The 13,608-nt window shown below is 42.0% G+C and overlaps 1 protein-coding gene across 1 annotated transcript in view; it reads left to right on the top strand.

The window, feature by feature from the left end:
- The first annotated feature begins 10,251 nt into the window (after positions 1 to 10,251).
- Positions 10,252 to 13,608, top strand: part of CCDC69 (coiled-coil domain containing 69) — a 37,960-nt gene continuing 34,603 nt past the window's right edge. The window contains exon 1 of the mRNA XM_014067163.2: positions 10,252 to 10,501. Coding sequence (XP_013922638.2) covers positions 10,454 to 10,501 — 48 coding nt within the window. The 5' untranslated portion in view covers positions 10,252 to 10,453. The remainder of the gene's footprint in view (positions 10,502 to 13,608) is intronic.

The raw sequence follows: 13,608 nt of genomic DNA on the forward strand, positions 1-13,608 counted from the left end.
CTACAGAGGAATTGTCGTGTTTCAGCAGCTGGGTCAGAACAGTAATGTCTAGTGCCAGGGTGTCAAACTCGCAGCCCGCAGGCCAGATGCGTCGTGCTGGTCATGCCCACTCCCATTTTAGCGAAGGGGGGGAAAGTCGCGATACATCACATGATGAAAATGTGATGCCGCCAGTTTGACATCCCTGGTCTAGTAGGTCAAATGTAACTCTTGTGGAACTCACTGGCAAACCTCTCCATGCCTTGCTTTCTCCTGGGCCTCAGGCAGTTTTTAAATAACTACATAAATAAATACCATAATGTAATATGCAATGAATCTCTCATCTTGATTATTGCAAGTCCTAGGTGTGACTCTCTTTGAAAAGTGTCTGGAACAAAATGCAGCAGAAAACCTTGTGCAAGGTACAGCAATCACATGATGCCTGAACAGGAAGAGCGACACTGGCTGCCAACTGATCACCAGATAGAATTTGAAGTGTTAGTGCTGACTTTTAAATAGCTTAAGGCTTGAACATCTGGGGACAACCCCTCTTGCTGTGAACCTGTCCAAGTTACTTAAATCGGCAGGAGAGGCCCTTAGGAAAATGTCCTCTAAGGCCACAAAGATGTCCATCCAGCATATTGAAGAGGAACTTGCTCCTTGTGTAAGTCACAAGCTCTGGAACGTTCTTCCAGAAAGGTATCTTTGACCGTAGCTTTCCCAATACTTAAAAAAGTGGCAGAGACCTACCATATTTTTCAGAGTATAAGACGCACCAAGATTTTGAAGACGCAAAATTTTTTTAAAAAGTTTTTGGACTTTGCAGACTTCCCAAAAATAGACATTTTTTTGAGAAAATGGGGCTGGTTATTGTCAAAAAAGGGGTATGAATAGCCTCTAGGAGGCTTGTAAAGTTCTCCTGGAGGCTTGGGAGGGCAAAAATGAGCAAAAAATGGCCCATTTTTCATGAAAACAGGCCTATTTTTGTCAAAAAAAAGGCATGCATAGTCTTTAGGAGGCTTCCAGAGTGCCGCTGGGGGCTGGCGGGGCAAAAACAAGCAAAAATGTCTTGTTTTTCACTCATTTTTGCCTTCCCCAGCCCCCAGCAGCACTCTGGAAGCCTCCTAAAGGCTCTGCAGTACATTTTTGCAAAGGGGGCAGGGTTTTGGGAGGCCAAAAATGCTGTATTCAGTGTATAAGACGCCCCCAGATTTTCACCCTATTTTTTGAGGGGAAAAAGGTGTGTTTTATACTCTGAAAAATATGGTATTTGTTTTGTAAACTTTAGTTACCCCAAGTTTATTTTCATGTTTTACAATTTGCATTTTGTTTAATTATGCTAACTGCATAAGCAGAAAAACAGGCCATGTATTTAATCAGGAGAATGAGGATGTCCACCCAGCACGATAACTTTTTGCAATGAATAGTAATGCACGAAGAAAGAGGCATATGTCTGAAATCAAGTCGTTGAATCAGTTCAGCAAATCAATGAATACAAATATGTTTTCATATTCTCAGGGATTATAATGCACATTAACTATTTGAAATCCTTACATCAAGAAGTATTGTTTTGTATTCTTACACCAAGCTTGCAAGTAAAGAAATTATTATAGCCCATCTTTCCATCAAAACAAAAATCTTTCCATCGAAACAAAAAAAAAGCAAATAGTTGAAATGCAGTTAAAATGTGCGCAGAAATGCTGAACTGATCCTCAACTTACAACCCATTTGTTTAGCGACCATTCAAAGAGACAGCAACATTGAAAAAAGTGACCTAACTATTTTTTATAACAACCACTACAGAATTCCTGTGATCAATGTAATCAAATTTCAGGTGCTTGGGGTCTAGAGCGTGATCCACTTGTGCGACTCTCTGACAAGCAAAGTCAATGGGGAAGCCAGATTCACTTAACAACTGTGTTACTAACTTAACAACTGCAGTGATTCCCATAACAACTGTGGCAAGAAAGGTCATAAAAGCACTTAACAATTGTCTCATTTAGCAACAGAAATTTTGGGCTCAAACAACTTGTGAAAACCATGGTCCAATTGAAGGAGCAGATCTTAATAATTCTCCTGATGGCACAGAGAGAGGGAGAGAAATGCACCTTCTGTCGTGGTGTTGCTCAACCCTTGGCAACTTTTGAGGTCCACACCTCTTAAAATTCCAAGGTTGAGAAACCCTATTCTATGAGAAGGAATTTCTAGCTTAGGTGTGACCGGATGGGTAGGTGGATGCAAAACACTAATCAGCATAATAATCTGGAATTTAGCTAAATTGAATTTAAGATAAGGTTAACTTTACTATCTGCTCTTCAATATGGTACAAATAGTCCTCGACTTACAACAGTTCATTTAGTGACCATTCAAAGTTATAAAGGCACTGAAAAAAGTGACTTATGACCATTTTTCAGAGTTACAACCTTTACAGCATCCCCATGATCATGTGATCAAAATTCAGATGCTTGGCAACTGGTCCATAATTATGACCTTTGCTGTGTCCCAAGGTCATGGGGTCCTCTTTTGTGACTTTCTGACAAAGTCAATGGGGAAGGCAGATTCACTTGACGGTTCCACCACAAATGCGCGAACGACAAAAGCGCGCCTCACTAAACCGCAGTGACAAAACCGCGGTGACAAAACCGTGCGACGAAGTAGCGACGAATGAGCCCTGAAGCGCGCCGACAACAGCGTGCCGACAGAAGCGCGCTGTAACCTAACCCAAAACCTAACCCTAAACCTAACCCTAAACCTAACCCTAAACCTAACCCTAAACCTAACCCTAACCCTAACCCTAACCCTAACCCTAACCCTAACCCTAAACCTAAACCTAACCCTAACCCTAACCCTAACCCTAACCCTAAACCTAACCCTAAACCTTACCTTAACTTAAATCGCACTTCTGTCGGCGCGCTGTTGTCGGCGCGCTTATGATGTTCGCGCTTTTGTCGGGTCACATCACTTGACAACCGGGTTACTAATTTATCAACTTTCGTGATTCACTGAACAATGTGGCAAGAAATGTCATAAAATGGGGCAAAACTTGCTTGACAAATGTGCCATTTAACAACAGTAATTTTGGTCTCAATTGTGGTCATAAGTTGAGGGCTACCTGTACTAGATAAAGCCTGACTCAGATGATTGCAAAGACAGAGCCATATAAAGGAAGAAGAGGAGGGTGACAACTGGCGTTTGTGACCATTGCACTCTTCCGGGGTCATGTGATCACCATTTGAAACCTTCCCAGCTGGCTTTCCACAATGGGGGAAGCCAGATGCACTTCATGACCGCATGGTTCATTTAACAACTGCAGTGATTTGCTTAACAACTGTGGCAAAAAGGTCATAAAATGGGCCACAGCTCACTTAACAACTGTCTTGCTTAGCAACTGAAATTTTGGGCTCCGTTGTGGTTGTAAGTCGAGGGCCTGTATTGGTACGTGGTAGAACTTCTCTATAACTCCAAAAAACGCTGCGGTTCAAAGGAACTCTAGAAAATTGGGATCGGGAAAAAATACTCTCATATAACTTTTCACATCATACATCCACTGAAATGTTTTCCACACACTGGTGAAAATCCCCCTGAGATCTGCAGTCAGATTGTCTGGTGTACGGCTCAATAAACTTGCGACATTGAAATGGGACATTGAAATTGCAACAAGGACAACTTATGGATCAGAGGTGGTATTCAGCTGGTTTTCTCTCTGGTCCGGGCGAACCAGTAGCGACCGCTGCGGGAGGCTCTGCCCACCCGCCTTGGTGTAATGTGCGAGCACTGCGTATGCGCAGAAAGCGGTGCGATGCGTAGAAGTGGCACATGGGCTCAGATTTGTGAACCGGTAGGGAAGGTAAATGAATCCCACCACTGTTATGGGTGTAATTTATGATGTTTCTTCTGATCTGAATGCCATGCAGTCATGGTAGCTAACCAATTATTTAATCATTTATCATTTAACAAGTAGTTTAAAAAAGTCACCGCATCTAATCTTTTATATTGACAAGGCAGGTGCCTGCTCTTGAAAATAACATTTCAAGTTGCCCACTTCCTGTTTCCTGTTGTATTCGTTTTGATTTAGGCAGTTTGTGAAATACAGATGCAAAGATTACAGTTATACACAGTTTCTGTTCCTGAAATTTCAGTCTATATCATGCAATTCACTTAATGGTTTCTTCTACTATGTTATGGCCTCAAAAAACAACAACATGGGCAACTATTCTGGTAGTCTATCACCTATCTTCTTTCAAATGGCCGGGTAACTAGCAATGAGTACTGAGCTCCTATAACTTAAATTACGTAGTAGAAGAAGAAATTCTACCAATGGTACGAGTTGGACATGCTACACCTGCTGAACTTGCTTTTCTGTACAACCACTGAAGGCATGTTTACCATTCAATCGTTTAAAATGACTCTTCTTTTTTCCCATCCACTGATTTACTGAAATTCCCTTCCATTGTGGTCCGTTCTTGCTCCTGCTGTCTTTTACTCATTCTTCTTTGCAGAAAAGAAGCAATTGCATGCTCAGCTTTGGAAATAGAATAAAATTCCTGAAAAGAAGCAGGGGTCGTCAACAAACCTCCTCCGATTTCACAGGTTGAGGCACACCATCGAGAAGGACTACCTCTCATCTCTTTCACCACCATTCTCTCCTGGGGATGGAATTCTAAGCAACTCTTCGTTTGTGATATGTTTGTATTTATTAAACTTATATCCATCCTCTCGTTTAGGACTTCAAGATATAATATTTCCACCTTCTCTATTTTTATTTATTTATTTATTTATTTATTTATTTATTTATTTATTTATTAGACTTATATACCGCTTACAATTTTTTTTTAGCAAATTGAGTCAGCAACTTGCCCCCACAGTCCGGGTCCTCATTTCACCCACCTTGGAAGGATGGAAGGCTGAGTCGACCTTGAGCTGGTGAGATTTGAACCGCTGAACTGCAGATCACAGTCAGCTAAAGTGGCCTGCAGTACTGCACCCTAAGCAACCAAGTTCACAGAAAGCGTATCGGAAGCCTGGAACCAACTTCCAGCGGAGGTAGTGAGTCAATCCTCAGTAACTGAATTGAAACATTCTTGGGATAACAGAATAATAGAGCTAGAAAGGACCTTGGGGTATTCTAGCCCAACTCCCTGTCCAAGCAGGAACCCCCTATACTGTTCCAAACAAATGGCTCTCCAGTCTTCTTCTTAAAAGCCTCAACTGATGGAGCCCCAGAGGTGATATTCTGCCATTTCACCCTGGTTCAAGCAAACTGGTAGTGGTGGCAGTGGGAGGCTCTGCTCACCCGCCCAGAGGGCGTCACGGATGCTCTGCGCATGCACACGCTCCCGGTTCCAAGCCGGTAGTGAAGATTAGAGCATTTGATGCCTGTGGGGCACCCACAACTGCTGAAGGCAAGCTGTTCCACTGGTTAATTGTCCCCACTATTAGAAAGTTTTCCCTTAGTTCTAGGTTGCTTCTCTTCTTGATTAGTTACCACCCATTTCTTCTTGTCTTGCCTTCTAGAGCTTTGAAGAATAGTTTGACTCCCTCTTCTTTGTGGCAGCCCCTTAGATATTGGAACACTGCTATCATGTCTCCCCTATTCCTTCTTTTCATTAGACTAGACATACCCAGTTCCTGCAACCGTTCTTCATATGTTTTAGCCTCCAGTCCCCTAATCATCTTTTAGCCTCCAGTCCCCTAATCATCTTTCTGGCTCTTCTCTGGACTCTTTCCAGAGTCTCAACATCTTTTTTTATATATTGGTGCAAAACTGGATGCAGTAGTCCAAGTATGGTCCTCTCAAGGCATTATATAGTGGTACTAACACTTCACATGTTAATTGGGAGTGTTTATCCTAATTGGATAAGCACATGTCCATCATTTGATAAAAATAAAAAAATAAGTAAAATATAAAAATAATAATTTTAAAAAATAAAGTGAAAGTAAAACAAAAATAAATAAAATCAAAGGGCTGACTCAATGGATCATTAGATCTTTTTCTGCTGCCAATTTTCTATGTTTCTAAGGTAGCTTGAGCCAGCAGAGAAGAATTGGCCCAAAGTTACTCAGAGAACGGCCATAGCTGAGGGTGGACTAGAATTTAAATGTGCTCATTCTTCACTTCCATTACTAGACCACACTGGCACAGCGGGCTGAATGCCTAGACCAGGTAGTACTGAATGGGGATAGTATTAAAGTTAAAGGGGAATACTTTGTTTTAAATCAGATTAAATTGCACTTCCACATTTTTCCGCCAGGTGGAGTATCCTATTCCACAGGGTTTGTTCTGATCCCACAGCACTTGAGCAGCTGTTCATCTGCTTTAGCTCATCCCTGTGGCATCTTTTGCCACATAGTTCAGGAAGGGACCAGGCACCTTTGCACTAACTTTGCCTACTCCATTAAGGCACAGAAGCAAGGATATCTTTGTTTAAGGGGCCATCATTGCTCCCAATCAGCAAAGCTTTCTTAGACTGCATTCAATTCCCCAAAACCGAATAACCCAAAGTTAGCTGAGCCAACTATTGCCTTTTTTTTCCTCTCTTCAGTTTGCACCTGCTCTTCTTTCGTTTTCAGCAAGGGATTCGTGTCTTCCTCACTTCCTGCCTTTTAAACAGCCTTTGAGATACTTTAATTTCTTCTATTCTGACGTTTCTCACGATGCCTTCAGCATTTCGTTTAAACAGACGGATGCTCCAGCTCCAGTTCTGAACCATTTGATTGCTCCGTAACAACAGCGCTCTTACAGAAGCTATGGCAAAACAAGCTATATATATATATATATACAAAAGATAAATTGTGTAGGTACATAGATCTGTTTATTTTCAATAGAGTCATGAACATGGGCAAGCAGAATGAAATCTCTCTCCCTCTCCCTCTTTCCCTCCCTCCCTCTCTCTCCCTCTCTCCCCCTCTCCCTCCTTCCCCCTCTCTCCAATATATCCAATATATCCAATATATCAAAATAAACTCGAAATATAAGATAAACCTCTAGATAATTCAAAGATCCTTTAAATGCAGATAATTTAACAGTTTCCTTTTTTGTAGCAACAAGCAACTGCTTTGTACCTTTCCCTGGGATTCTTCCCAAGCAAGACTTCCCTATCCTTCTTGATGAAGGAAGTTCCTTAAGGGGTGAAATCTTATCTTGCCTAACCCTCCCCCCTCTTTTAAATGGCAACAACTTACAAACAAAGCTCCTGTAATTGAAGTCAGTAACCACAACACTGCCTACTCCAGAACCCCCGCCTTCTCAACCTCTGACGTGACAGATCGTATTGCAGGGAATACTAGGCTGGACTAAGAGGAGAGGACCACAGTGCTAAGGGACCACAGCCCACAAGGGTGGGGTCTGGGTAGTGCGGTCAAGCCCAGCAAACCCCCATGTCCATATCCAGTGTTCTGGATTATGAATATCAATGAGCCAAGATGGAAAGAGGATAGCTATGTGTTCTCTCACTGAGAGATTCTGCCTTCTTGCAGTCCTCCCTGTAGAGACGGGCCCAATTCTGCTCAGGCAGTCCGTTCTTGCTATCCTCAATAGACAGACCAGGGCTTAGAGGATGGTGGCTCAGTTTAAGTTGAATGATGACTGATTGCAGCCTGTTTCAGATAAACCGAACACTGGAAATGCATCATATCACACATTAAACATCAAGTCATGATATATAAACGGCAGTAACTGGCAAACACTAGGACTGTGTGTGGTTTGGAATGAGGGAGAAGAAACATTTGCCAGAATGTAAATGTAATTTCTGCTGCTTTCTTGAAGCAGTCAGGCATTCTTCAGATTTCTGTGTGATCAGGAAAAAGGTGATCAAAGAAATGTCCTTCTGGGTTCGGCTCCAAGTGGGGAAAAAGACACTGGAGACATGGAGGCTGCTTGGAAAGATGGTTTATTGTTGGACACGACCACATGGCTTGAGTCCTGAACAGAAAAGGTGATCGCATGCTTCAATGTTGGTGGAGAAGAAGAGAAGGGCTGAGGGAGGGGCTTGCTAAGCTTTTTATAACCTGTTCAGTCCCACCTCTCTGTTTCCTGTTCCTGTGTAAGAAATGTATTCTGATTGGTTGTCAGACTCCCACGGGGCCATGCAGGGGCAACTCTCTAGGCTGTGTTTTGAATCCAGGTTTGGTTGAGTTCTCAGATGCCATGTGGTCAGTTGGGGCCAATATTATCATACTTTCCTGTAACTGAGGTGGAGAAGTCTTTATTATGTAAAGTGGACTAGCTTGGTCTTCTTAATGGCCCATTAACAAAGTGGGGATGGGCAGGAAGCTACAGGCAGCTATTCTGTCTTTTAAAACATGTTCCTTTCTTTTCACATCCAGAGAAATATTCTGCCTTTTCAATATTTCCTAGGATATTTCATTTTTCTGGGAGAGGGCTGGGTGATAACTTCCTACAATGGAAAAAAGTCGCTGCTGCTTTAGCAGGTTCAATTTAATGTGCCAGTAGTGGTTAAGGCACCAGGCTAGAAGTCAGGGGATTATGGGTTCTTGTCCCGCCTTAATCATGAAAGCTGGCTAGGTGACCTTGGAAGACTCTCATCTCACAATATTGTTGTTGTGAGGAAAATAACAGCAGGAAGGTGTGTTGGAAATTATAATAAATCAAGGTGTGTGCCTTAAGTTATTAATATGCAAATAATCAGGCAGGATATAAATAAATAAATAAATGTAACTTTTGTATTAGCAGATTCCTTGAACACATTACATCATAAACCAGAGCTTACTACTCACAGTGGTTGGTTCACAAAACATGCTCAGCCCAAATCATAACAGCAGCAGCATAATGGGCACACATGGCTTAGAAACCCTTTTTGTGCTATTTGTATGCTGTTTCCTGCTGGAATTTTGGTGCAAAGCTACCACTAAAGGCAAAGAGGTTGATTCTGGTGAAAGTTTTCATCTAATACATGAACAAGTTCTTGCACAAATAGTTAATGCCAATTTATATAGCAGTTTATGCACCAATTTATTATGTAGCAGTCATTGGAGTCCATAGGATGGGAAATAAATGACAGCATCTGCATAATGAAGTCATCACACAAATCACCACTTAAGTACCTGGGTCAAATGTCAGGATGAAAGTCTGTAATGGCTAAATTGGGTGTGTCATCATTTTACTGTCACTGTGGTTTGCTGCAGATGATACTGCTAATAACTTCATCTCAGACTAATGTAATCAATTCATTAATGTGTGGTTGGATTTGTATTCCGTGTTTCTACCTGAAAAGGGAACCCAAGCAGAATGAGGCATGAAGAAAGTGCAGAATACATGAATAAAATAAAAAAAGATACTGTAAAACCAATTTTAGAATGCATATATATATATATATATATATATGTATGTATGTATGTATGTATGTATGTATGTATGTATGTATGTATGTGTGTATGTGTATGTGTATGTGTATGTGTATGTATATGTATATGTATATGTATATGTATATGTATATGTATATGTTTACGTATACGTATACGTATTGTGTCACAACCCCTGGTATGCCCAAATATGCATACTGCTTCCTTTCTCTGTCTATCGGCTCATCACAAGAGATCATCACGACAGAAAGCCATTATTTTTACTGTTGCCTTTGTTACATTTGTGTTGCATTTGTGCTGATAAATAAATAAAGGGAGACTAGTATAGATCTATTTCAAGCTATTTAGCTCTCATCAGCTAGCCATACCTTTACTGGGAATCGAACCTGGGCTGTATTACATAGTGGCTAATATAACTGCCTGATATGTAATACAGCCCAGGTTCGATTCCCAGTAAGGGTATGGCTAGCTGATGAGAGCTAAATAGCTTGAAATAGATCTATACTAGTCTCCCTTTATTTATTTATCAGCACAAATGCAACACACACACACACACACACACACACACACACACACACACATCATGATATCATTAAGACAAAAATAAAGTCTCTTTCACGTTGAACTTAATGATAAGGAACTGCAGTAACAAATTCATGGGTTTTCTTGGCAACAATAGGAAGCCGATTTGCTGGTTTTGGTTTTTCTGGGTTCCTTTTTCAACTGTCCAGTTTAAATCCCCAGGGATTTCCAAATGATCTCCCATCCAAGCGCTAATTAAGGTCTGGTGGGGGGGAGGAATCAGCCGAGGTGGACTAGTTGCTAGTCTCAGACCAGGAAAGGTTACCATCTGGACAGCGGGACCTGACCGCGGTATCTGTTTTGTGCGAAAACGAAAGCACGGCAGACTTTTTCGACAGGGGCTTTTCTTCTGATACTTACGGCGCTCGGCTGCCTAAGCATGAAGTTGAAACGGGCTGTTTTCAGGTTCCGTTTCAGGGTCTTAGAGGAGGCAGCGAGCGAGATGGAGACCTCGCCTGCCGCCGCTGGCGGCGGCAGCTGGGACGGCGAGGATTGCCGCTGCCGCCGGTGCCCTTGGTCTTAACCCCTTGACCCCCGCAGGACTCCTTCCCAGCCACACAAGCGAAGAGGAATGGGCTGCAGGGAGAGTAAACCGGGCTGCTGCGGAGCCCGAAGGAAGGTAAAAAAAAAAAGCGCGCGGGGCAGGGGCGGGAAAAGTTACTCGGGGCTGCCGGGGTGGCATTTCGGGGTGGGCTGGCACCCTGGTTTCTCTTGACAGCCCTGGTATCGGTCCCGAAGATGAATTGGGGCGTGTGGAGTCTTCCCCCCCCCCCGATTTCTTGCAAACTCATTCATGTGTACACACACGTACACACATACACACACACTTTGTAGTGCCACGAACTTCAATCTGTTCGCGAATCGGAGGCGGGCGAGGCGTCCGGGAAGGGGAAAGGAAGGAGCTCTTTAGCAACAAAGCCCAGAAGTTTGCGACCGCAGCAGCGACAAGTGGGTGCGTGTGAACAAATTCAGCGGCTATTCAAGCTTTCTCTTCTTCTCCGCCTCCGCCCCGAAACCAGGCAGATTATCCGAACGATGGCTGGAGTCGAACGGACCTTTCGCCCCTAGCAAACAAAGGGAGCCCTCCTTTCCAGCTACAATGCGAGAGGGGGGGGGAGGAGGGGGAGGCTGCAACAGCCGACGGCCAAGTCAACTTTTAGAAGAGATACATTACAGTCCAAGGGATGTTTGCTTCTCGCTTGTAAGGCTCGCGATGGGAGTCTAGGGTGAAGTTCCCGTTACTTCCCCCCCCCCCAAGGAAATCTGTGTGTCTCTACCTGATCGCGCATAGAGGTCTGTTGCTCGTGATCGCACATCCCGCCCCAGATTAACTTCTCACTAAATCGCCTTTAATTCAGTAAACGGTAGTTTTGTTTTTTTTTTAAATCGGTTTAGAAACATCTTGGCTAATATTTATAGGCTGCATTCACACCAAGAGGGTCTTCTATAAACCAGGATTTACAAATCACAATAGCTGACTTCATACTAAGCTAGAACCAGCAAACTTCGCAATAGAATAGAATAGAATAGAATAGAATTCTTTATTGGCAACAAGTGTGATTGGACACACAAGGAATTTGTCTTTGGTGCATATGCTCTCAGTGTACATAAAATAAAAGATACATTTGTCAAGACTCATAAGTACAACACTTAATGATAGTCATAGGGTACAAATAAGCAATCAAATCATATTAGGAAACAATCAATATAAATCGTAAGGATACAAGCAGCAAAGTTACAGTCATAACTGGGAGGAGAAGGGTGATAGGAACAATGAGAAGACTAATAGTAATGCAGCCTTAGTGAATAGTTTGACAGTGGTGGGGGAATTATTTGTTTAGCAGAGTGATGGCATTCAGGGAAAAAACCTATTCTTGTCTCTAGTTGTTCTGGTGTGCAGTGCTCTATAGTCGTTTTAAGGTTAGGAGTTGAAACAATTTATGTCCAGGATGTGAGGGGTCTGTAGATATTTTCACAGCCCCCCTTTTGACTTGTGCAGTATACAGGTCCCCAATGGAAGGCAGGTTGTTAGTAATTGTTTTTTCTGCAATGTATGTTTCCTTGGTGTCGTCTTTGCCATTGTGCTGAGTAAACCAGGATTTTAACACAATGTGGATGTTTATGCCACACTGAGAAACTTATCCGAGGTTTTCCAAATGGACTGTTAACATAATGCGGGCACTTATTTTGAATTCAGTATCCAGAGGCAAGGCCTAATTTACACTTGTTGGATGTCTAGGAAAAGAAGCAACATCAGTATGCAATTTTCAACTGGAAAAATAAAAATAAAATCTATCTCAAATTGTAGAACAGGCAGTGAAGATTCCACTAACCTTCTCCTTTGTTTTAAACAAGAAAGTTTCTACCAGGCTATTATCTTGTATTTAAAACGATGCTTCCAACCACATTTTCAGGCAAATAGCAGTGCCTGTAATTCCATCATGCTTATTTTGGGGTCAGGATGTATTTGTTTAGTTTAAAGATATGAGCAAGGGCAGCTTGATGGAGTGGCAAGGTACTAACTTTTTATAGAAGTCGTTATCTTGAATTAAAGTCTTACTAGGCAACAGGGCTATGTTGTATAAAATCTATATAAAAAGTTTTGAGTAAAGTTAGATTTTAAAAGTTTGTGCAGCTTTTTCTTTTTTAACCAAATTCTTTAGCAAAATACAGTATTTATGGGACATATTACAGGGCTAGTTATAATGAACTATATGAGAATGATGCATTTTGAACACTGAATGATAAATACATACTAAACTCAAGTGAGAACCATTTGTGTAGTGGTTAAAGCTTCAGGCTAGAAACTGGGAGATAGTGAGTTCTAGTTCCACCTAAGCCACAAAACCAAATTGATGACTTTGCTAGTTCACTCTCTCTCAGACCTAGGAAGGAGGCAATGGCAAACCACTTCTGAAAACTTTGTAGGACTTGTCCAGGGAGTCTCTAAAAATCAGCCATAATTAAATGGGAGAAAAAATTGATACACTATCTAATCTTCTGATTCTAAACAGCATGATTCTCGTGAAATAAAAATGCATATAATGATGAAATCCATCTATAAAACCAATAAATAGCAAACAAAACATCCACCTTTCCTTTCCAGCAACTCCTTCACCACTGGACTGATTCTTCACTACAGGTAGTCCTCGACTTACAACAGTTCATTTAGTGACTGTTTGAAGTTACAATGCCACTGAAAAGAGTGACTTGTGACTGTTTTTCATGCTTATGACCATTATAGCATTCCCATGGTCGTGTGATCAAAATTCAGACGCTTGGCAACTGACTCATATTTATGACGGTTGCTGTGCCCCGAGATCACGTGATCCCCTTTTGCGACCTTCTGACAAGCAAAGTCAATGGGGAAGCCAGATTCTCTTAACAACCATGTTACTAACTTAACAACTGCAGTGATTTACTTAGCAACTATGGCAAGAAAAGTCATAAAATGACTTTAGGTGAGCAAAACTCACTTAACAACAGAAACTTTTGGCTCAATTGCAGTCACACGTCGAGGACTAACTTTACTTCTTTCAAATGGGCCATTGCTTCTGACTCACTTGCTACTCTTAAGTATAACTGTGTGCAGAAATAATGAGAGGAGAAAGAGAGAGGGAGGGAGGGAGGGAGATGGGTTAAGTCAGGAGTGTCAAACTGGCGGCCCGCCCATCGGATGCATCTTGCGCAGGCCATGCCCACTCCAGCTTTGTGAAAGTGGCAAAA

This window comes from Thamnophis sirtalis, unplaced genomic scaffold, assembly GCF_051295495.1.
Source record: "Thamnophis sirtalis isolate CommonGarterSnake01/CBP01778 unplaced genomic scaffold, rThaSir2_p1.2 scaffold_3, whole genome shotgun sequence".
In the NCBI taxonomy this organism is placed as follows: Eukaryota; Metazoa; Chordata; class Lepidosauria; order Squamata; family Natricidae; genus Thamnophis; species Thamnophis sirtalis.